Raw genomic sequence first — 26,175 nt, 5'->3', positions numbered from 1 at the left:
TTACTTTCTATGGGAAAACGTGCCTTGGTTTTGGAATGCTTTGGTTTTGGAACGGACTTCTGGAACAGATTAAGTTTGGGAACCAAGGTACCACTGTACTGGATCCAAGCATGTTCGGCATCTATAATGACAACAGCATGTGTTATTGTGGCTACCACTACTAGACACATATGCAGTATGAGCCATGCATCTCCTACCCCTACTGCTCCTTTTCCTTTACTACCATGCAGTGTATTAACACACTATCAGCATCAACATCACTATCAATTGGCCTATGCACCGTATTCTAACAAAATTAACTCTGAGTTAATTCTGAGTTTGTAAACCCCATGAGAACACAGATTATTTCCCTTGAGGTCTCCTAAGTTTCAAGCAATTTCCACCAGACGGGGCTTCCGAGTGGGCACCTGAGAATGGAGAACGATACCAACAAGGGGGTGGGGGCTGATGTTTTGAGTGGTTTTTAGTTTTAACTTTTGACACAGCTTTAACTCAAATCTATAGGTGGCCCAACTATTCTTCTTAATCCCCAAATGACCTGATGCTATGTTGTGTTGGGGCCATTTTAAAGGGGGGGGGGGGAAACAGCAGGAGTCACCAGAATGGAGATTAAATATGTTTGTTTGGGAGTTTTGTTGGCCATTTAACACACACACACACTTCGGCTGGGCTATTGAGCATGCAACAGCAACACGTATGGTTGCTGTATCCCAGCCCCACCCCAAACTAGAAATAATGTTAACTGGCATGGTGTATGTGGGCATAATGAGTTTATTAGACTTGCATTGCTAGTTCAACAATAGATGTACTGGAAAAACAAAATGTAAAGTTAGACTTCCAAGAGGAACAAACCCAAAGTGCACTGCACAAGTTGAAACAAATCTACCGAATCTGTGGGGTACAAATATTATTATTTATTATTATTACTGAATGTACAGTATTAAACCCAACCCTACGGGAAGTATTTTAGTTCAACAGTAAACAGAATTTTGTTCAAATATTGTAACGCTAGTGCGGGACACCTTCATAGTTCATTTGCTTGTATAAGTCTTTCATAGTACTGGAACAGAAGAATTTCTCTTTTATAAAAATTAATTGTTTTGAGTAAAAAAAAAAAATGTTCACCCTAACAAGTGCCTGGTTTTCTGTAATACATTTAAAGGGGGGAAATCTTTTGTTATCTGTTCATCACAGCAGGTTCCAGTTCTTCATTTGATAGTCATATAAACAGTTTTTTCTCTCCGTCCTTCTAGCTCCTACATGCAACTCCCAAGAAATAACACTAGAGGGCAGCAAGCACAGTATTATAATCAACAAAGGGCGTTTCAGGTTCTTTCTAATGCCATTGCTTGGAGGTGCAATTTCATTTACGGCTGCAGAATGGTGGTGCACACAGAAAACATGGACAGGAAATGCACCTAGTCATCTCATAAAATAAGAGTAATTTTTATCTTCTCAAAATTTTCATATTTTAACAATTAATGCACTAGCAACTATGCACTAATGACACCACAACCTAAATGATCATGAATCATTTGGAGCTCAGTACCAGTTGGCAAAGAATTGAGAAACAACGAAGTTTCTCCAGGTTTTATGGCAAAGAAACAAAAGTTATTCAGCCATCAACAGAATGGCTAGTGCTCCATTATACTAACCTGAACTACAGGTCTGCACATTGCTAGAAAGGGCAAGATGCAGTCATGTGTACATGGAACATGCTGTACAAAGGATTACGCAAGCATCCTTCCCTTAAGTGCACTTACAAGAAAGGAATTATGCCATGACTTTTAAGCAGCAAAATGCTGAATACCTGCACCTAGGAAGAAGGGTGTTAATATAGCATTACTAGCAAAAATCTCTGTCAGTAACTTTAAAAAAATAAACCAATGTGGTTTAGATAATGGATACGTGAACAAGTGAGCTAAAAGGGAATCACAACTTCTTAGTAGCTCTTACCTAAGGTCTCTATTAGTCCATCCTCTGATCCATCTTCAGAGCCTCCTTCCCCTCGTTCTCCTACTCCATTCTCATCCCCAGTCCCGACATCTGTAAGGCATGCTCTTGGCTGCTTTCCTTCAACAGAGCTGGCTTCTAAATCATTCTTTCGGTCTCTCTTATGTACTCTTGAGTGAAGGACAAGCTGGTGGTAAGTTCGAAAGGCTTTGCCACACTCTGAACAATGTGTGGGCTTGTCTTTGTTCTGGGACAATTTTGAATCCATCTCCATAGAAGGCACTTCACGGCCAGGATATTTGAATTTGTCTTGTGGTATATTACCAATCGCTGTGAAACTTCCACTTTTGCTTGCCTTGATCTTCCCCGTGCTTTCAATTTGGCTTGCTTTGTTTGCATTCCAAATTTCCCCAAGCTCTTCTTTATCAGAAGAGGAGTCATCATTGTCTGTACTTCCTTCATGCCCTGGCTCTTTCACTTGCCCATGGCCAGTAGCAATTTTCCCTTTGGTAGCCAGTTGCCATGCCTGATACGTACTGAACGGATCCAACTCTGCTATCCATTTCACAGGCTTTTCTTGCTTTTTATTGCTAAGAGGCATACGTGGTTTTAAGTTTAAAAACTGCAAAAATTCTTCCCTGGGCGATCCATTTCCTTTGTCATCTGGATCAGCTTGTGAGCCATCATCACTGGCTACTGAATCTTTGGTATGTACTTTACTGTGCTCAATTAAACTTTCCTTATTCTGAAATAGGAAGCCACAAACCATGCAGATTTTGTAAGGTGATGTAATACTTTCAGTTACTTGGTCCTGTACAACCTCATTTATGGTTATAGGACTCTCTGATCCTTGAGGTGTCTTGCTTCTAGAACCAGGCTTACCGGTATGTGTTCTCATGTGATTTTTGAGGAACCATGGCTCCTTAAATCTCCTCCCACAAACACTGCACCAGTAAGTGAAAGAGTCCTTGTGCTTTCTCATGTGGGCCTCAACATCATATGCCTCCTCAAATGTTTGTCCACAAACCACGCAACTGAAATCTTGGCTATCCTTTTCATTGGCATCTGAGGGTGGCAAGTCTGTTTTCACTTGTCCTTTATCAAGATGGCTAAGGTATTCCGCTTCTACACGCAGAACTGCTGGTTCGCAGAGTGTTGGCCTGTGCTGCATTAAGACATGCTTACCAAGATCTTCTGGATGCTTGAAAGTCTGATCACAAAACATGCAATCCAAAGGCATGCATCCTTCCCCTTGCATTAAGAACTTGTCTTGCAAGTTCTTGTACGAGATTGTGTTGGCCCCTTTTATTGGCATAGTGGCATCATTGTTCTCCATACGTGAACCAACAGTACTTGCTATGCCATCTGGTCCATCCATATATGCTAAAAGAGGTTGAGTAGGCATATTCCTTTGAAGATGTTAACATGGATTCTAGGCTTTTTTGCGTTGGAGATTAAGGCCACTTCAGTGGCTTCCCACCTGTTTACTCACAAATGTCCAAGCCCAGAGGACCATCGAGAGAAGTTTGTTGAATGTTTTTGCTCATCGGTAGGGGTAGAGATCCTCACGCAATACAAACTATTTATAAAAGTGCCCCATCAGTTCTCCAATGAAGGTATTGGATTGTTTATGCTCTCTGTGAAGCCTTTTCAGTTCATTTAAACTTCAAAGAAACTAGCCTGCATATATCTCCACATGTAAAAAATTCAGGTCTTCTTAAGCCCAAAGAAATATGGAAATGGTTTAGCAGCACCAAGAAATTCACCACCTATGGAGAGAAGATTTAACACACAAACATTAACTAAGGAAACATGGATATAATAAAATACTTTTGTTTAAAAACAAGAGATTAAACTAGTATATTTTATATGATTTATTCATGTTTTATACTGCTACCAATATTCAGATTAAGTAATAAACTACTCCCTTAAGTCACCATAGATAACCAGGAATGTCAGGGAGGAAAATGTATGGAATTCGATAAAAAAAATTACAGCTTAGAGGAAAATATGTGTATTACTAGGCTTCTATGCTGGAGAAAGTGACAGTCATTTCTCTCCATGCAGCATAGAAATGCAGCAGGGCTTACGGAAAAGGGACAGAGTGAAGCATTTCTCCTTGTCCAGTCTACTGCATTTATGAGCTGGCAAAAAAGGAGGCAAAGCCCTTTCTCTGCGACTAGCACAGAAATCAAGCAGGAAGGCAGAGGAGCAGGAAACACTTAATGCCTCCTCAGCCAGACTGTTGCATTTCACGGCTTTTTACTAGCCTGATTTTTATTCATAAGAGAGGTTGACCATCTATCTATCCTACCAAGCTCCTCTTGCGGAGTTCAAAGTGGGCAGGTATTTCTTTTGTCTTATTTTTTGGCATGCTAGTGGCTTTTTATGGCTAATATTTAAGGCTGTCTTATAAAAAGTGACTTCTCCCTTTTAAAATTATTGCAAAACACACACATTTAGTCCAAACAACATTATTCTTCCTAGAATTCATTTAAAAACTGCAACTACAGCTAACAGTTTGCCCAGGCAAGTCTAAAAAACAATTCTGTGTATTCCACAATTAAGTAAGTATAACACAGCTATTGAATTCAGATTTCAATACATAGTTATCTTTAAAATGATGCAACTGTCAAAGGAAGTTACTAATTTCTGCGAGGAACCTGCCCTAGGGAGTTACTGTTAATACTCACATCATGCTTTTATATTCATATGGAGGAAGCTGCTTCAGTGAAAGAAATCTGGTCAGGATTGTTACTAAAGTTCTTTCGCCTCCAAAATCCTAAATCTACATTTCCATTCTGGCTGAAAAAGTCAGGTGAAGCAGAATTACATTCTACTGTATTGCATCCAAACAATTTGGATTGTTTTATACGAGCCCTCACCTTGCAAAAATGGTTGAACTTTTAATATTAATTTAAAGTGTGAGTAAAGCTCTTATTCATGACTATATACAACATCTGCTGTGGATAGTGCCCATCTGGCAGCCATTTTGAAGCTACACTGTCTGCTGCTACTTCACCAGGCAGCCAACTCAGCAAATGGAGTTCCTACCCTTTGGATTACTTAACAGCACCATCAGCAGCAGACCTACCAGATAAGAGATTAAGACTATGTTAGCCCTAAAATAAAACTCTTCTGAGCAGCTGCATTTTGGTGATCCATTCTAAGCAATAACATGTTTAAATCTCAATTGAGAAGCAAGTAGAATAAAAAATTATTCTAATTTCACTGGTCCAGTAGACCTGGTAATCCAGCTTTCAAGGCACACTTATTTCTGATTTAAAAAAAGAAAAGAAAAGAAAGCTCAACAAGTTGTACAGGGCTGCATTTTGGCAGAAATAAAACGGCATTTCAAAGTACTTCGGCTTAATTCTTGTCTAAATAACCCTATAAGATGGGTCAGTATTATTACCGCCATTTAATAATGTTTTTAAATATTTATAAACTACTTTTGTATAAAAAAGGGGGTGTATACCACACAAAAGGGACGCGGGTGGCGCTGTGGGTTAAAGCCTCAGTGCCTAGGGCTTGCCGATCGAAAGGTCGGCGGTTCTAATCCCCGCGGCGGGGTGCGCTCCCGCTGTTCGGTCCCAGCGCCTGCCAACCCAGCAGTTCGAAAGCACCCCTGGGTGCAAGTAGATAAATAGGGACCGCTTACTAGCGGGAAGGTAAACGGCGTTTCCATGTGCGGCTCTGGCTCGCCAGAGCAGCGATGTCACGCTGGCCACATGACCCGGAAGTGTCTTTGGACAGCGCTGGCCCTTGGCCTCTTTGAGTGAGATGGGCGCACAACCCTAGAGTCTGTCAAGACTGGCCCGTACGGGCAGGGGTACCTTTACCTTTACCTTTTTATACCACACAAAGGTTGCAACTATAAAAGCAAATAAAATGGTGAGAGTGGGGGGGCAGAGGTTGGAAAGAGTGTCTTCCTGGAGTCCACCTAATGAGTTCATAATGATTGAACAGAAGACTACCAGCTTTTCCCCAAGTCAGTCACCACAATACACCAGCATATGCCGTTTAACAGGGACAATTTTATCCTATTTACTAGTATTTATACACGGTTCAGCTTTCTATTCCTCTCCAAGATGGGGGGAGGAGAGTTTTGTGTTACTTTAAAAAGCACCCGCACTCCCCAATTGACAGGGGTTGGACTAGATGACACCCATGGTCCCTTCTAATTCTGTGTTTCATATTCCTTGTAAACCACTTAAAGATGTTATTTACAGTTAAGCAGTATAAAAACTTTGTTAAATGAAGTGCAATGCGGACCCAGGACTGGCGTAGACACCACAATGTGCAACTACACTACACAATGCATACCCTTCAAGCGTACCAGGCTTATGCCTTCACTCACAATCCAAAACATATTAATAAGAAATGCTACATTTATATAACACATTTCCTCCAAGGAGCTCAAGGCACTTAGTTCTTCCACCCTCACTTCATCCTCACAACAACCCTGTTAGGATAGGAGATTTGACCCAAGTCAAGGGTGAGTTTCATGACTTGACAGGGGATCTGAACCCATGACTCCCAAGTCCTAGTCGAACATTTCTAAGCACACCACCACATCGGTTCTTTTGATTAAACCAAGAGATGTCACTTGTCAATAGCATTATGTCTACCAAGATTGACATGGATTGAGGAATGAAGTTGTAGTCCTGTAACCCCTTGAAGAACCTAGGTTCTCCATCCTTCCATTACATGCTTGATGCCTATTCTAGATGTAATGTCTCTTCGCTTTCAGCTCCATGGATCCCACTGCAGCTAGAATTTATTTGTCAGTACTGTATTAAAAAATGGTAGACACTGCAACCATTTCCAAATCTAAAATGACCTTGCCAAACATGCAGGCACACCACAAATTCCTTGTGGTTTGAAATCCAAATGTTCTAGTTAATACAGAAGCAACACCCTAGGCACCTGGAGTTTCACAACTCATTTCAGTGTCTTCTGAACCCACAACTCATAAATCCTTGATCAGATTTTCCACATGGGGTACTGGATGTAACTCTAGGGTTCAGAAGCTCCATTCTTGCAAACAAAGAAGTCAGCATGACAAGCCAAAGCCCTTTAACACCAAATTGCCACTTCCAAAATTGGCACATGTACACACACTACATTTAGTAAAGTTAAAGGTAGAGGACCCCTGGGTGGTTAGGTCCAGTCAAAGGTGACTATGGGTTTGCGGATCATCTCGCTTTCAGGCCGAGGGAACCGGTGTTTGTCCATAGACAGCTTTCCAGGTCATGTGGCCAGCAAGGACTAAACCGCTTCTGGTGTAAACCACTTCATTTTAACACCAAGCAGATGACAAGTCATAAGGAAAGATATGACAAATGAAATGATCAGACAGGAAGCTTTTAGGAGCAGGAACTGAGCTTTTTATGCGGAAATGACACCCAAGCATACCACGGACTGTACTGAAAACTGACCATAGAAAATAAATCAACATGAGAATTTCTTGTAGCTTCAAGATCCAGTGTTCACTTTAAGCACAGTAAACAGGCTTTGGAGAATGACAGAAACCAATGGGAGATGTCAAATCTATATTTGGAAACAGAACAGTCTACAATGCAGACTTTATACAAAATAAGGCACAAGACTGTAACTTTTTTTTTAAAAAAAAATCTGTGTCCAGAAAACCACAATTAGGACAAATTTGGATCATCTTCTTTCCTCATTTTGTTGAAAATTCACCCATGAAAAGTTACAGAACTTTATTTCTCTAAAGGCAACAGTGCCAAACCACCATCACCATGCAGATAGGTTAAACTGTTCCTTTTTAAAAACTAGAGAATTTGAGTTAATGTATTTAAAACTACAGTATACTGTATGTCTTTCAAGTTAGGAAAGAGTTTGCCTATCACTGGGAATCAAGGCCCACTGAAGTTCACATCACTTCAAGATGGGAAGTGGCAGAAGCAGCAAGAGAGATCAGCACTGCATCTTCCTCTCTATAACCTAAATTCCAGTACTGCAGGAGCCTCCAACCCCCACAACAAAGGCCTTTGGCACGTATAGGGGAGGGGAAGGGTCTTTCCTTTCACTTTACACCATGCTTTGGAGAACAATAGAAACTAATGCGTTCTAGGAAATACACAAGAGAGGGTGGGTGAGCAGATGGAAAGGAATGATGGGGGTATGATGAGTTGCCCATGCAGACATGACATCTGGATTTCTGGACCCACTTAACCTACCTATGTGAGCTTTTTCTACATTACAGGGTCAGCCTTGGGATCATAGCCCAAACTGAAAAGTTTCCATGCCCAACTTACTGTATGATGCCCATAAATGTGTGTGTGTTTTTTTAAAGGTGCTATTCAACTAGCTAGAATGGATATAGTTTTGCAATAAGTTTCACTACCCCATTTTCATCATACAATTTTCCTGTGTGCACACAAGGCACAGGATCATGCCTATTCCTGTCAATTAAACTCCTGTGTAATACACATTTGTGCTCATACATAAAATGTAGTATGTATCACATGCAGCTTTAAAAAAAAGCAGTTTGAACTGCTCTCTTTTCCTCACAGGGAACCAATCATTCCTAGTGGTTTTCAGACATGTAGCTACAGCAATCCTGTCCAACAGCTAATTCTTGTTTTGTATAGATTTCCCTTGACTTCATAACTAACAGAAACACTTTCATATATTGAATTTATGTCTGTCCTGTGATAACTGCATATTAAATTCATCATGTATTTAAAAAGCTACCAGCAAATCCTAGTAATGAAAAATATCAATATTTTCTTAATTACTTCATCCAACAAGGATAATGGCTGTTTTTTGTTTTGCTTTTTGTTACTTAAGTCCAACAAACATTGGCAGATGTGTGCTATATTTTCTCTCTGTACACCAGTCAACTGACTTTTCTTTGTGAACAATATAATTGTGTTTACAGGCATTACCTTAGAAACCATTCATGTCAGTAGGCCCTTAAATCTTAAGCTAGATGCAAAACTACATTGCTCATATTTCTCCGATAGCTGAACAGGCCTCTGTGTGCTTCTTTTTGTTGAATAACATAAGCCTGAAGGTCCTCTGTGTAATCTCATGTCTACCATTTGTAGGGCAGGGGGAAGGACAGAAAGATCAAAAATACCTTACGAATTTTAAATTCTACTTGACAGTATTCAAATCTATTTTCTCATTCTCTGGTTGTTAAAAATTATGCATACAGTATATGAAGATATACCTTTTATTAACATAATTGTCCAATTGCTAGAAGGCTTTTAATATAGGGTATTTTGTGAAAACAGAAGTGAATCTGTTCATAAAACATAACCAATGTATGTTATTACAGACCACTTCTGTTTGAGAGAGTTCTACAGACCAGACTGCATTTCTATAGTGTAGCTTAATTCTGACCTGGCATTGCAACACTTCCAATTTCCCTGTTTAAGGGGCCTTTACACCACAATGCATCTTGCAAGAATAATAAGAATAATAAGCTTTAACAGCAGTTTTACATTTTACTGTTGCTTCAGTTTAATGAGGAAATATGCTTTACCTCTCTATACTCTCTTCACACGACAGCCTTTAAGCCAAACACTCTGTTTCAGCCTTCCAGACCAAGGCCATTTAGTGCAACATCCTGTTCTTATAAAGGCCAACCAGATGACAATGGGAAACCTGCAAGCAGAATCTGAATTCTCCCACTTGTGATTCCTAGCAACAGGTGTTTAGTTGCATACTACCTGCAACAGTGGAGGAAGAACAATGGCATTCTTGTAGGGCTTCACTTTTTCATAAAAAAGAAACAAGGAAGTTGCCTCCTGACCATTTTCCTTCCCTGTTGGCTCCTGAATGAACAGCAAGCAAAGCAGCTGGCTTCAGAAAGCAAAATAGCTGGAACACAACTCCCTTGTGCTTCTCAGTAAGAAAAGATGAGGCTACTTTGGAGTGAGTAGGCAGCAGCCAACACTCCCAAGTTCTGGGTGGCTTCTGTACAGGTGCTGACTCACTGAGATGCCATGTGTGAACAGAGCAGGTATCTGTACGAATTCAGATGTTTAATTAAAAGTTCAACTGTGTAGATAAAGAATGTCAGTTGGGAAAACTCATCACATTAGTCCAACACTCAACTCTGCTGTGTATTAAGGCTCTTATTAAACAAACTCCAAGACCAATTAAGGGGCATTTGTAAAAAGGTAGCCAAATTGCAAGGCACAGCACAACAACTTCACACAGCTCATTCAAAATTCTTGGTGTTCCAGACAAAAATGAGACAACAAATGCAAACTGATAATCTATTTTGCACTCTGCATTGGATGAGCACAGACGATCATCTATTCAAATTCCTGTTTAAATTTGAGATGCTACAATTTTTAAAGACCTGATTAGTAATCAGATTGAGTTTCTTCTTATAGAAGAGAAACTAAGAATCTTCATATCATTATATAATTTTGTAAGATCTATTTCTGGGTAATGGTATCAGAGAACATTTGAAAAACCACTTGAAGTAGAAGTTTATAAACCAACTGAAAGTTTTCCTTCCATTTTATCAACCTAGTATTTTATATAATAACATACCTAGATTGTAGGTAGGATCCATGATTCAGAGAAGGTATCTTTAAATACACACACATAAAAGGGAGAAACATTTAAATTGGACTTTGTGTATTACAGCCCACGCTTTATTTATGGAATATATGCTGCCCAATTTTGGAACTATTTAACTCCTGTGTATGCATAGGAAACAAAGTATACTTGATTCAAAAGATTAAAATCAGTAGGACACAAAGCATAACTATTTTGTGAGAAAAAGAACTTCCTACGTATTGTTTCAGCTGCAGAAGAGATCAAAATAAAATAATCTAGAAGTTTGGGCATTTGACCCTAACTCCCATGTAAATGTTTCCAACAGCTGCATAGTTTTAGCATCAACATTATTTTAAAATGCACTGATCTTACAAGTAAGCTAGAATAGTCATGTATCATTGCAGGCACAGATTTTACAGCCATGAGCAGCTACAGCCAGTTGAGAATCACATATTTTGTATCAATTGTTGACTGCCTTCATTAGAAAAAGCTACATTCCTTTTCTTTACTAAGCATGTCCATAAAAGAGTAAATGCTGGTACTTAAGGACATTTTCAGGTTTTGCCACAAGAACATTTTACATGTTAATAGGTTGCCAATGTACATCTCCATACACAAGTTCCATAAGGGTATCAGAACTGGAAAGGGCCTTTTTTATTTTTTTTTGCTGTAACATATTGAGGGCACAATCATATGGTCCATGGGAAGGTGTCGTAAAGTAGGATTTTGAGAATCTCTCCCCAGGCAGTCAACCCTCCCAGTAGCCACAGAAAGGAGCACTGCTGTTGCTCCCTCTACTACACACACCATTTGGCTAAATGCAAACATTTTAAATGAATTATTTCTACAAGTATTACCACCACTTGAGCCAATTCAATCTACACAGTATCACAGCTGTCTTAGTCTGGCACATTCATGCTTTTTAGCGTAGTGGTCAGGATTCAAAGAAGTCACTCAGTTTGCTTCACATGCCCAAGAGGTTTGGGGATTGATGTTTCTAGAAGGGCAGCCTCTGGGCCGCTTGGCAAACTACTTTTAATGCTGATGCAAAATTACAGAAATTAATTTGAGATATATCTCAAGGGCCTGTTATTTGAGAGAGAGGGAACCAAAATCCCACTAGGACTAGCCCAATTGAAAGAAAGAGGTTGCAATCCAAAGAATCACCAACACATCTCACTAAAACCAGCAAACATGCAGTAGCTTCCAGTTAACAATGGAAAAATATTCATGGCATGTAATGTGCCTAAGAATTGCCAGACATCTCTAAAAAAATTATCTTATCCCCCATATCCTTTATTAATCCCTTTCTATGTTCCCATCTGAAGTTTGAGACAGAAGAACACTATCGCACTGGAGTATCTTTGGGATGGAGATACCTGTGTCCAACAAGACACTAAACACATTCTAATTAGTACTGGAAGTTCCAGCACATACAGAGTAGGGACCAATTAGTTCTGTCAGCCTGACCCAGAGCAGAAACAAAACAGCTGAAACACTCCTTCTGTCTTTTTGTATCTGCCTTTTGTTAGGCGTATGGATTAGCATATTTGAGAGAATTGAAGCCTAGGCTAAAGAGTTCTGCATTTGGATAAGATACATTATGTGTGAAAACATTAAGACCTACCATTAAAATACTTCAGCTTTGAAAGGGGTGCTTCTTAAAAGTACCTTAGTCTAGGAAAAACAATATCTACTGAAGTGACGGGGAATGTTTAGTATTTGGTAATCCTTTATATGTAAATGCTACAGGGTTGGCAGAGGCAGGGTGGAATGCAGGCTGGCTCCCATTTGAAGACTTACTAGCATGGGTCCTGGTAAATGCCCAGTGTTCTTTAGTTTCCTTATGTTAGGGGTTCTCATTCTTATATAGGAGCAGGCAGCACTTAAACATTTCTATGTCCTCAAAAAAGTTCACAGACTTTCTGAATTTCCTTAAAATACTGCTTATAAAAGGTTAATCTAATTCCAACACCTCACTTTATAAAGCAATTTTATTTTAATAATATTAAGATCAAGCTTTAGCCTACCAAGAATAATTCTACAGTATAATCAAATACCTCCATTGTGATAATGTGCAGCTATCCTATGTCTCGTAAGTATTGGATTAAGTACTAAAAATTATTTGTATTGATTTATTGCAGGGTATCAACTTTTAGATGATTCAGCCCAGTATTTAAGGCTCTCAACAGTGAAAAGGATTTTAAAGAAACCCCCAAACTGGCAAATAGTATCTAATTTCTTTCTGATGCTGTGTGTAATATTGCAGCAAGAAATCCTACTACTACTGCCATTACTATTTAAGGCCTACCATGTATAAAATACCAGATTTTGATATTGCTACCAGCCCTACATCACTTAAGGTAGAAAAGCTGTAAGAATTTCTGTTTGGCCTTATCTGTGTTTTGCCAAACCAGTTTACAACATAGTCAAAATAAATTGCATGGCACAAAGTTACTCGGACTGTACCATTTTAAACTGTGGATGGTATTGTACATTCAAATGTTCCTCAGAATGAACTGAAAAGGAATGAAACACCAACTTCTTGCTGCTTTCCATATACTGGGATGTGTTTAATTTTGTTTAATATGGGCAGCATATAAACACATGATGCAACACCTGCAGGAAGAACTGGTTAATTCCCAGAGTTTCATTCCACTTTATTCATCTGAATGTGTGAACTGTCTCAGAGTCAATGCTTCAGTGGGCCTGATAGACTGTAGCCAATAAATGAGTTTTCATTAAGAGTCAACTGATCAGAAGGCCCCCCCCCCAATAATCTGCTGCTAAATTATACTACATCACACTGCAGGTGGGAAAATAAAATGTTTGAATACTCCACCTGTAGTTTGAACACTTCGCCTGCAACTTTAATGTAAGAGAATGTAGCTCCCTACAGCTACAAAAGCTAGCAAACTTTTTATACATGGAGAAAAGATTCAACCATTTGATTCCCCCACCTGCAGTCTGAAGAGATACACTCCAGCAGAACATTCATCATGCGGGCCTCTAGCTGATAAGAGTGTGTCTTTGAGTGTGCCACTTCAAACATTCGCACATTATATGACACCTAGGAATTTCTACCATTTTGTGCTGACTGCAGAATGCAGTAGGCACAGAAATATTGTAGCTATAAAATCAAGACACACCGAACTCTTCCTTCTGAATATTTATACTCTCAAGTTTCTTCTATCTCACCCTAGCAAGCACAGAGTCTTACTTGTTCATGGCCGACATATAACCCAAATTAACCAGTTCTATAGAAATCATGGACTAATATAGAACAATTTCTATGATTAACCACAGCTCTGAAAGATTATTGCTATTCTGATTAGCTGCAACTCTTCAAATAAAAACTAAACCTATTGCCAAGGTTTTACTAAAGAAAAAATAAAAATAAAAAAGGAAGGTACATGGAAGTAACTCCCAGGTGTTTATAATTCACAACCTAAACATCATTGCAGTACAACTAATATTTAGCAATACAGCTGGTTTCTTCTTTGTAAAGATCACTATGACCAATTTAACAATACACGAGACATAATTGAGCTTGGTGCTGTGGTTTAAACCACAGAGCCTAGAGCTTGCCGATTGGAAGGTTGGCAGTTTGAATCCCCGCAATGGGGTGAGCTCCCGTTGTTCGGTCCCTGCTCCTGCCAACCTAGCAGTTCGAAAGCACACAGTGCAAATAGATAAATAGGTACCGCTCTGGCGGGAAGGTAAACAGCATTTCTGTGCGCTGCTCTAGTTCACCAGAAGCAGCTTAGTCATGCTGGCCACATGCCCCGGAAGCTGTACACCTGCTCCCTCGGCCAGTAAAGCAAGATGAGTGCCACAACCCTTGAGTCGTCCACGACTGGACCTAATGGTCAGGGGTCCCTTTACCTTTAAGAAGGCAATGGTTGGTATTTGTGTTTTTTCACCAAACAACCAACATTTGTTAAAATAGTCACCAACCCTGACTTACCCAGCATATGCTATAATCAACTTATCAAGCAGCATGATTTCAAGTTATATAATTACAATCACTCGGCCTTAATAAGAACAAAAATTATATTTAGTTAAACAAGCAAGAATATGATCACTTCACGGCATCTGTGCAGCTCAGGAGCCCAATAATCCTTGAAAGTATAGGCCAAAGATTTCCCAGTGGGTAACATTATTTACTCCATTCAAATGCATTTGAGGATCATGTGAAAATATGTTGCAACAAGTTTTGTTTTATTCCAAGTACCTTTCCTACAGTTTAATTGTGACACCTACAAGCAAAATGTATTCACCAGTAAGGAAAAATCACATGCTAATTTGCTTTCAGAGTAGATGTTTACATAATAAAACTGTATCAAAGAACTAAATGTTGTCTTCTCTGATATCTAGTAGTGGGGAGGAAACAAGTCATTGTCCCTGCCCTAGATTTAGTGGCTCTGTGGGTTAAACCACTGTGCCGCTTGGGCTTGCCGATCGAAAGGTCGGTGGTTCAAACCCCCGGTCCCAGCTCCTGCCAACCTAGCAGTTCAAAAGCACGTCAAAGTGCAAGTAGATAAATAGGTACCACTCCGGCGGGAAGGTAAACGGCATTTCCGTGCACTGATCTGGTTTCACCAGAAGCAGCTTAGTCATGCTGGCCACATGACCCGGAAAAACTGTCTGCGGAAGCGGACAAATGCCGTCTCCCTTGGCCTGTAAAGCGAGATGAGCGCCACAACCCCCGAGTTGTTCGTGACTGGACTTAATTGTTAGGGGTCCCTTTACCTACTCTGGAGATCTCGGTTTCTTTTTAGGAAGACAATCCTACATTTAATGTTTACTGGACACCAAGCCAATGCGTCTGAAGCAAAACCAGAAGACTCCTAACAGCACAATCCTATGCATGTGTACTCCACTGTATTAAATGGAATTCACAGGTATGTAAGTGTTGTTCCTATGTAAGTGTGCATAGCATTGCAACCTAAATATATATCAGATGCAAGATCTGTGCCAGGGGTAGGCAACCTAAGGCCCGGGGGCCGGATCTGGCCCAATCGCCTTCTCAATCCGGCCCGCGGACAGTCCGGGAATCAGCGTGTTTTTACATGAGTAGAATGTGCCCTTTTATTTAAAATGCATCTGTGGGTTATTTGTGGGGCCTGCCTGGTGTTTTTACATGAGTAGAATGTGTGCTTTTATTTAATATGCATCTCTGGGTTATTTGTGGGGCATAGGAATTCGTTCTTTTTATTTTCTTTTTTCCAAAATATAGTTCGGCCCACCACATGGTCTGAGGGACGGTGGATCGGCCCACGGCTGAAAAAAGGTTGCTGACCCTGATCTATGCTTTCTAAACCTGGACTGTTATTTTCAATATTTAAAGTGGAGAATGTGAGGTCCTTTTGATCAACCCATCTGACTAAGAGACTCATCTGGCAAAAAGGAATTTGTCATATTATCCAAAGTGCCAGAAATTATTTCCCCAAAAGTGGAATGCCCTCATGAGCCAAATTATGTGCTACCCCCCTACTTTTCTAACATACACAAACAGGCAACCCAAAATGCTATTTACTAACCTCTTTTTCTATGTCATTCAAGGATGCTAATTAAAGCTGCTGATATAGTTGATGTGAACAGTTCAGGAGGTTGAGAAAAGGAGAAAATTCCTACTTGTGGAATTCTTCTAATTCTTGAACAGACCCAAGGATTCCTTGCTTAGAGCAAAACGTTATTTAACTTTATTATGAACCAATTTTAAAAAGGTTAAACCAAGAATTCAGCTAACTACTGATAAACTACAAAACATACTTTTAAAGAACCACCACATGTTTGCCCCAGATTGGGAACAAGAATATAAATGCTACCAGCTCACTAACTTTGGGCTAGTAAACTTAAATTTACAATTGTTAATCCACATTTACACACACAAGCTGCACAGATTACTCACCCAATTTCTAAGGTCCAAAAACTTGATTACACAAGACATTATACAAACATGTTTTCCCCAATTCAAATACTGTAAGTGGTTACAAATCTCCAGTGATAGGATCCAACCTTTTTATACTTTTCTGTATTATTCATCTGCTAATTTTTATTTGCTGGAGCCTTACACAGATTTGAGTGTCATTAAAAATGCTCAAAAAGTGTTCATAATGAATGAATATCTTTTATGCCAAAGGCGTAGCAAATGTAATTATGTGAAGGGGGGCAATTGTATTGGACTCCTGATGTTCTAATCAAGAGAATGAGAATAAAGGAGGGCTTGTAAGCTTAGTAATGGCAGCCCTGCTGTGGCAGAAATTTTGCTGATTTTCTACATTTAAATAGTAGGTTGAACTGGAAAGGATGACATGAGATAAATAAGTAAATGACAGTCCAATAGCCTTACTTATTTAATCATCTGAATCTCTGTGGAAGCAAGTAAACTCAAAGGTCAAGCTTCTCTTTCAAATTTGCCTAAAGATAGGAAAGCTTAGTCATTTTAACTATAGGTAAAGAGCTGAAAGAAGTCCTTCATTCGCCAATAGAGTGTGTTTTTTTGTGTGTGGTATGAATAACATTTCGCCATACCTGGCATAGAAGTAGTGAGAATTTTCTCTTTTAGATATTTTTAAAACTAGGCCATATTTATCACTACAGTACTTCCCTGGCCTATAAAAGCCTAATTACAAAGTCTCAGTTTTACACAGCTGCTACCATACTGAAAGTCAAATGAGATCTGTAATTTCATTTTCAACTATTTTTCCAAGCAAACATGCAATAATTTGCACCTTGATGCTGAACATACTGCTTGGAATTATACCACACTAATAGCAGTAGGACTTACTTTCAAGCAACACAATTAGGATCAGGGACGTGCTTTTCACTTTGATCTTGTACATATAGGAGGCAAATAAAATCTTCAACCGTGCAATTTCATTGATGCAAAGTATAGCAACACTCTTAAGTAATGCAGCTAAGTGTTTGAGAGGCAGAGAGTTTTTCAAAGAAGCCCTAAATGAAACAAATGTGAAAGAATAGTGCAGAGTACCTTTTTTCCAGTCATATCGCCACCCCCTCGCCTTGCCAGTCTCCACCAAAACAAAGGAGATATTCCAAGCTACCCAATAGCTCTCCATCTGGAATCTAATGCAATTTCTGTTGAAGGAGTCAGTAGCAATCCTCTTAAAACCCCTATAAATATAGCCTCCCTTCGCTATGGCACTTTTTAAGAACCACAAATTTATAAATAACACTGCTTAATTAAAACAAATCCAGGAAATGGCTTCCCATCTACTCTAAAATGGGTTACCATTATAAGATATGCTGTGGTTTGGAACAACAACATCAGCCAGAAAACCCCAACATCTATAGGTTATGAAAAAGTTATTTATGTTGAAACTTTATAGAAAAGACACCCATACTTTAAAATATGTATGCTGTATATGTAACTTGGGAGGAAGTTTTCAGCACTGGTCTTTATTTCCTTTAAGGAAGAGCTATTCAGTAGACAATATAAAATCTTTTTTCCCCCTTTAAAGGGGACATTCAATGTTGCAATTTTGCCTCACATAGAATTTCCATAGAGACACGTACCAAAAATAAGACTTGTTTCTCAGCAAGAATCGTCAGCTGCCATTAAAGCCACACCTTAAAAAGTTCTTACCACACAGCAGCCAAGCAAGTACAAACTAGTGGTGGCTCTTTTCAGAGCCAAAAAATAAGCTGAGCTAAAAGTTGGGATGATTTGGTATTTTAACATCAGATCTTAAACAGGCTGTGGTAAAGGCAGAAATATAAGCCATCTTTTTTTTAAAAGGCTCTAGTAAATGCATGGTTTGTGTGTGCTTTTTTTTTAACACACAAGTGTAGTCTAACAACCTTTCACAGGAATATAAATATTTAACATTTAAACCTGACAACACAGCACTAAAAGATAAAATGCCTTCCTGCTAAGAGCAATAGTGCCTCAGAACTGGAAGGCAGCTGTTGTTCCCCTGCCTTCTCTTTTGTTGCACCTAATCTCATGTCAAGTCATTCAAGCAGCTCCAAAGCGATGAAGACATAATTGAATCAACCTTATACATTTTTATTTTATATTTTAAAAAACCCACTATTATCAAATAGCTATATGTACATGCTAAGTTTTTCCAAACAGGCTAACACTCTTCTTTCTCTCCAAAAAACAAAAAGAAATCCAATGCATGCACACACAACCACAATGAAACTGAAATCAACGACTCAAACTTTGCAGAAGGGAATATAACTTGGTATGTCAGATCAATCAATAGTCCACTGAAATATTTTCTCAGCTACAGCTGTTTGTTATGCATGATGATTATCTGAATAAAGCCTCAACAGTAGCATCACTTCAAGAAAACCAAGGGAATTCTCCTCTCTCTCTTTCCCCCACCCCCAGATTTATTAACCATGCAACATATACATTTTAGTATTCTCTCAAGTGGGAGTTCTTAATAAAAAGAAGTAACTGATGTCCCATCACAAGCTGGCATGCCTATTGCACATCTTAAATACTGACTCATCAATTCACATAAAACTAGTGGGGGGGGGGAGAGAGACAAGAGAGGATCAAACTCCACCTACTTTCCCTCCCCCACTTCCAAAGAAAGCAGTTTAACCTACTTATGTGAGCCAATCCTTTCATGATGATCCAGAAAACAACTAATCATGAAGTCATAACATTTTTTTTTTAAAAAAAAGGCATCTCAAGTCCCAAATCTACAGAAGACCCCCTGAAGTGTAACAAAACATGGCGAGAGAAAACATTTGCAAGCCATTGTTATAAGAGCACTGTGCTCAGATACCTTTGCAGACACAAAAACCAGCCCCTAGCTGCCAACAGAAGTGGTCAGCAAGTCAATGCCTGCTATTCAGTGTGTAGTTAGGCGTTTTATTTCTCTGCCTTCCTGATCATATCAGGCAAGCTTCTCAAGGCCTAATACATTGTGAAGAATGATATGACTCTTCTCTCCTCCCCCCCCCCCACGACATATTTGTAAGTGTGTTATTTCCTTCTGTTCCCTTCACATGCAGAAACTTCCCTTTTCACATTCTTCTGTAAAAGATTTCACTTCATCTACATGATTAAGTTCCTATTTCTGCTTTTGGCTATATGCTAGATTCTTTCTTCTACTCGCCCCTCAGCCCCCCCACCCTTTCCACCCATCAGAAGCGATGTGTATATTTTAGCTTTCAAGGTCATTTTAGGAAGGACAAAAAAATAACCACAAGGAACCTTTTCGTTTTGTTTTCCTTTGCAAACACTCCATCTGACCCACAATGCCGAAGTTATTCGAACATCCAAAAGCCCTTCAAGCTAGAAACCCAAGACAGAAATTTTGCTGGCCACCACTTCAGAAACTCTTTTTAACACTTCGATTCTGATACTCACAAGGCGATTCACACACAGCATACATTAGAATGGGGGAGGGGAGGGGAGGGGTGGGCACACGGGACTGCGTGTCGAATGACTGCTTTTGGCGAATAGGTTTTTGTTTATTTCAACTGCAGAAATCCAAACACACCCAAAGTGAAGCCGATTAGCCAATAATTAATGTCTCCCCATATATAGGTAAGGTATCAGTATACGGAAGTCAGTTCACATCACCAAACACACTTTAATGAATTTGTATTCTCCTCCTCTCCTAGCAAAGTCTATTGTTGTTGAAGAGCCACAGCTCTTCCTTTTCCACTCCCCCTTTTTTAAAAAAAATTGTGTACACACACACACACACACACACATATATATATATACTGTATACACATACACAATTTGAGGTGGGGGAGAAATAACTCTGCAACGCCCCGGGGCAGATTAGATTCCGCAGAAGCAGCATTCAAAATGAAACTGACAAAAACGGATCAATAAACTTTTCATTAGCAAATCTGAAGCCCCCCCCCTCCACCCGCGCACCCCCTCCCCAAACCATGAGCAAAACACATTGCAAACCTTTCCTCCAGGAACATCCCTGACTCACAAAGAAGATCCTTCCTCTTCCCCCCACCTCCTCCTCCTTAAGATCGACATATCGAGTATTGAAAACAAATACCTATGTCTCTAATGGAAGTTTCAAACCTCTACTTGGATGGCAGAGAAAGAAGGAAGGGAGAGAGAGAGAGGCTGCAAGCCAGAAGAGACGAGGCAGAAATCACACACAGCAAGAAGTTTAGAGGAAGCGAGGCTAATCTTCCCCTTCCTCATCTATTTATCTTCCTCCCTTTTGGTGGGTGGGAGGGGTGGAAAGAAAGAAGAAGAAATATAGCATAACGACGAGACCTTTAAAATGGGGTGCTTTTTTTGGAGGGGGGAGGGAGGTTTCTTTTACCTGCTGCTGATCTTCCTCTGCCTAGTGGTGGCTGTTGGTGGTGGTAGGAAGAAGATAAAAACTGACACAACAGGAGTTGCTGCGTTTGAATGAGAAAGAAGAGAGGGAGGAGGGATTCTTGTGGGAGGAGGAAGGAGGGCTATTCGGAGTTAGCTTTTTTTTTTTTTTTAAGGCTGGTTGCGTGAGCTACAGCCACACACACACACACCTGATCCTTTTGGCTTTTCGCTTCCTGATACCATTTGGGGAAAAGGAGGATTTGGGAGAAAGGTTAAGGGAGGGCATTTCCCAACAAAAGTCATTGGAGGAGGAGAGATGCTGCAATGAGGGCACTGCTGGAAACCACCAGTCTTGAAAAGAGATGGGTGGGAGAAGAGTTAGGTGTATACAAGCACACACCTGTCCACTTTTACTGGGGAGGGGGTGATTCCTCCCCAATTCAACAGCGGAGATGAATTAATGTGCCACCTTTTATGTCCTAGGGTTTAGCAAGGATGCTTGTGAAAGGACATTTCATTTGCTTACTTTACATTAAACATGTATACACTGCCTTAGTTCCAAAAGGAATGAAAGAGGAACATGAAAACATAAACAATCACACACTAAAATATTGATTAAAGAGTACATACACATGATCATCCCGTTGCCATAGTTTTCTCCATAATTCCCTACAAAATTTCAGGATTATTACCCCTCCCATATAAAATGCTTTTAAAAGTGTCTACATGCACTCCCCAATTATTTTAAATTGTAAACATCATCATCATCATCATTTTATTTGTATGCCATCTTTCCATGGTTAAAGCAATGCTCAAGGCGGCTTACAACCTGACAAGATTTACATAGTTACCAACATAACAAAAGTCTTAAGCAATAAATAAAACACATCAAAAAGTACACAACCAAATGGAAAACACATAAATCATAAAATCTAAAACTAAGAATATTCCTTGAAGCAAGGAATATTATTATTAAAATTAGTAAGCCACTTTTCCATGTAAATATGCTTACGACAGAACAACTAAAATGAGAATCAATGCATCATTACCATAACAATCAAATACTAAGCCGTTTCAAAACTTATCTAGGATGCTGTTAAGCGCCATACCCACTGCCATGTCGCAAGGCTTTGCTGAGATCCACTGAGGCCCTGTGTAGCGAACAGTCCTTGGCACAACTACTAAGACGTTTAATAAAACAAACCTACAGAATACAATGGGATTTGTGGGCGCATGCGCCCAAAGGTTGCGGCCTAAACCCCTAATCCCATAACTCAACACCTCCTTCCAGAGATGCCTCGTTCCTCATCAAACACACTTGAGCAACAACAAAATAGTGGAATTATAACATATATTGATGCACCAGGCAAAAAAAGTTTCTGTATAACCTGGGCCTTTGGCTGAAAGGAATATTCTAAAGACTTTTAAAGGTGTTTGTGGGAGGTAGGGGGGGTGTTGGTTCGTTACACATTTTGTGTTCTCCTTTTGTATTTTGAAGTTGTAACCTGCCCTGTGATCTTTGGATGAAGGGGCGGAATACAAATTTAATAAATGATGATGATGATGATGATAACAATTCCCCAACGCAAAGTGCCAGCTCTGAAGGCAGTAATTCTGTTATTTTAATCCCTCTGGATGGAAGCGGGAATCCTTAAAGCGCAGTCCTATCCCCGACTACTCAGATACAAACCCCATTGAGTTCAATGGCATTTACTCCCGGGGCAGTGGTTACAAAAAGCGCGGCCTAACGTTTAGTGGTTTGCCCATGGGCACATCCTCTGGAGAAGGGGGGCAGCCTAGTCACCTTCGAGAGGAAAAATGACCCTCGAGCCATAATCCCATTTCCCCCCCATAGTCGCGCACACAAAATCCCACAGGGAAAGGGGCTATTTCAGTGGCCTTGCAGGTTCCCTTCACAGTGACTCGCCCAAGCTAAGGAGCTGGCGTGTCGCCATGGCGGCCTACTCGGCTAGGCCCAGCCTCGTCGTCTGCCCCGCAGCGGGCAGGGCGCTTCGGCCTCCCCGCAGCCCTCGCCTCGGGGCCTCCTCCGCTCTTCCCTTGCCCTCGTGGCGCCTCAGCCCCAACAGCTCGGAGGAGGGAAACGAGAGATAAGGCCGCCGCGGCCTGAGGAGATGAAGGCACACACGCGCGCGCGCCAAGGAAGGCGGTTGGGCCTGAGGGCGGGAAGGAGAAAAAGGGGTTGTTGGCGATGGGGCTCTTTCATCTAGGGCGGAGAGGGGGGCATTTTAATAAAGTTTCCAGAGAGAGAGACCCCCCTCCTTAGTCTGTGACAGCAAAAGACAACGAGGGGGCCTTGGGTGGGTGGCGGGGGGCACCTTAAAAATTTAGCAAAATTTACGTGGCGTCGGCTTCCGCAGGCTGCAGGTCGCTTCGCTTCTGCTGTGGGGATGCGGCGAGTCTCTCAGGCAAGACTAGTCGTGGCGATAAAGAAAAAAGCGTTATTAGGAACCCTGAAACAAAGAAAAATGCGATTTATCTTCCCCCCCCCTCCATAAATTTGAGGAGGGTTTTGGAGAGAAAATGTGTGGGTTTGTTTTGGGGGGCGGGCCAAAGATTTCAGACGTGGAATGAAGAACAAGGGAAGTGAGGAAGTTATGAGGCCAAGAAAAAATGCTTTCGGTTTAGCTTTGGGAGGCAGATACATTTGTTTTATACAGTATTGATTTACTGGTCAGTGTTGTCACACTCCCCACTATATGCAGTCACCCACTCACCCCTGAATCTGGCACATTGAGTTGTGCATGGGGCCGCACCCTCACAGGCTCACACCCTTGTGACATAAATTAGGCCTGCTGTGGGGAACTGTTGCCCCCCAGATATTGCAGGCGAGGGGGGGGGAATATTCCCTATTCGTCTGTGAGGCCAAAAACTAGTGTCTTATTAGGCACTTATCCAGGTCATGGGGGTGGATCTCCCCAGCATTACCTGCAACCCTCTGGCTCTCTGATATATTATTTAATAGTTATAAAACTCTATTTAAGCGTTTGAAATGCCTTGCATTATCTCGGTAAGGCAGGCTAGTATTATTATTTCCAAATGGCAGATGAGGTCCTCAGGTTGAGTGATAGAGATTTGTCTAATAGCATGGCTTCATTTACCTGAGCTGCAATATAATATCTCTCCCATGTTGGTCTCTATAGCCTCTACAATGCTGTAATTTGCCAGTGGTTTGACTTTACCCCGGATGGCGCACTCTTCCATTGTCTCCCAAGTCAGATGGATGGCAACCATGACTGGGGTGAGATTTGAACTCTAGACTGCAACACAAAGTGCAGCAAAACAAAATGCTCTCACTGTATGGGGTGGTGCGTGTCTCTCAATGCAGCTGAGAACCTAGCATGGTGCTGTTTAAAATTGGTGCATGTGAATCAAAAAAGGCACTGCTAGTACTTTTTTAAATGTGTCCCTTTTTATTCAGTGCATTTTAAGTGGTGTAAGAATTAATTTAAAAACAATGGAGGACCAGCAAGAATAAAGGGACTGAGCAACATGTAGGAGAAATAATGGTCACAACTCTGGTGAGGAGAATGGAGTTCTGTAATTTACTCCTTAGTCTGACAATTTGGTCAGATAGAGCAGTACATTTCTAGAGCAGGCCATGCACTGGGCCTGAGCTGTTGTACCTCATCAATCAAAACAATAGCTTTCAAGGTTGCTTTGGAATAGTGACTAAGGTTATTAATAAAAGTTGAGTTGTTTCTTTATCAGTGCAAGTACATTTTGAGCAAACTCTTTTTTTCTCTGTGTATGTAAATTTCTTCTTTAAATAGTGAAGAGGACATTACTGTAAATTTTACTTTGTTTCTTCTATCTGACTTCCTTTGGCATAGTTTAGGTTAACAGGCACCCAACAACTGCAGCATTCTGTAAATTTGAAATAATAGGTATTGTTGTTTTGCTCTGTCCTCCAAGGCTACTGGAGCAACAATAAACAGCAGCTGTGCAGTTTTGGAAGACTGTGTTTTACATTAATGTTGTATCCAACACTGTTACTGTCTTTACCTATTGGAATCTTGGAAGTGTGGCAGTCAGGCTGCATTTATTTAGAATACATTAACACTTTCCCACACATATCAATATAAGGATGAAACAAAAAGAGCAAAGACAGATATTTTCCTGATGACTGCCTAGCTTTAGATCTTTGAACACATGTCTACCCACTCAGTAAGGTGAGGCTGCGCTTTAAAAGGATAAGCTGGTATTTGTGCTGTACTCTTCCCGTTTTTCCAGCAGCCCATCCCCATACATTTTTCCCAGCCAGGCTCACTTCTGGCATTAGAAGCCACAAGGCCAGAGCTCAGATAGGGAGATAGAAGCTGTTTTGATGCACCAAAAATACATCTGTGCTTTCCAGCTGTATTCTAGCAAGAGCTGTTTGATAATGGCATGAACTTACTTGGGAGGTTGTGTACTCCCCTTCATTGGAGGTTTTTAAGCAGAGGACAGATGGTCATCTGTTCGGGATTCTTTAGTTGTGACTCCTGCATTGCAGGGGGTTGGACTAGCTGATCCTTGGTATCCCTTCCAACTCTACAGTTCTAGGGTGATGATGATATAGATGCTATGCTGCCTCAGGACTGCTGTGGTAGGTATAGAAATATTTGTGGTATAGAAATGTTTTAATAAAAAATAAGCAAATAAGGCACTTTGCTCCCAGTTCCACATAGAGAAGCCTGCCAGACTGGCAGCTGAACTGTATAGTGGTACCTCAGGTTACAGACGCTTCAGGATATGTGATTCCGGGTTGAAAAATTAGTGGCATCCCTTTGGCATTTCCCCTCCAGACCAACTTGAATCCAAATTAGAACTAAAGAATGACCTGGCTATGTTTTAAGCCAGTAATGTGTACACAGCCTATGTACCCTGCATATTAAAGCACATTATCCTCTTTGGCGACCTTCTCTGTGCAACCAGGTCACTGGCACTGGCTGAGTGTGCATGTTTTGTCTGCACTGGAATGTCGTCTCCAAGCACCTCACGATAGGCTCCCCCTCCCTAGAAATGAATGTCATCCATTAATTTCTAATGGATAACGTGCACACTCAGAGTCATCGTGAGGTTTTGCTAATGTACTGTGATGTAACAGAATTCAGTGGGAATTTCTCAGATCTGAGCCAACTCTCTGAGCAGAACTCCACCCTGTCACCTGCTTATCCCTGGTCCAGGTTGTTTCTTAACAGTGTTACCAGATACATAACAATTCCTGTTCATATATAAGACTGTTTGATTGATTGATGCCCTGCTCTTCAGCCAAAAGGGCACCTAGAGTCTATTGCAAGACAGTCCCTGTTCTCAGCTTTGCATTTCAGATGACACAACAAAAAAGGAAAAAGGGATGTGGAGGGAGGAGGAAGAAAGCA

The 26,175-nt window shown here is 40.6% G+C and overlaps 1 protein-coding gene across 4 annotated transcripts in view; it reads right to left on the bottom strand.

Moving 5' to 3' along the window:
- The window catches only part of ZNF217 (zinc finger protein 217), a 32,736-nt gene extending 9,865 nt beyond the window's left edge, over positions 1-22,871 (bottom strand). The window contains exons 1-3 of one of the 4 annotated variants that reach the window (XM_083446789.1): positions 21,904-22,524; positions 4,647-4,758; positions 1,957-3,722 (exon numbers count right to left, since the gene is read on the bottom strand). In XM_083446789.1, coding sequence (XP_083302915.1) covers positions 1,957-3,358 — 1,402 coding nt within the window. In that variant the 5' untranslated portion in view covers positions 3,359-3,722; positions 4,647-4,758; positions 21,904-22,524. Of the gene's footprint in view, positions 1-1,956; positions 3,723-4,646; positions 4,759-20,519; positions 20,675-20,795; positions 20,894-21,903 lie in introns of those variants that run through there. The other 3 variants (XM_083446791.1, XM_083446788.1, XM_083446790.1) reach the window with 3 other exon arrangements.
- Positions 22,872-26,175: the final 3,304 nt, after the last annotated feature.

The sequence above is a fragment of the Podarcis tiliguerta genome, assembly GCF_965153285.1.
Source record: "Podarcis tiliguerta genome assembly, chromosome: 6".
NCBI lineage: Eukaryota > Metazoa > Chordata > Lepidosauria > Squamata > Lacertidae > Podarcis > Podarcis tiliguerta.
The sequence above is the reverse complement of the archived record's forward strand: the minus strand, read 5'-3'. Positions and strand labels throughout refer to the sequence as shown.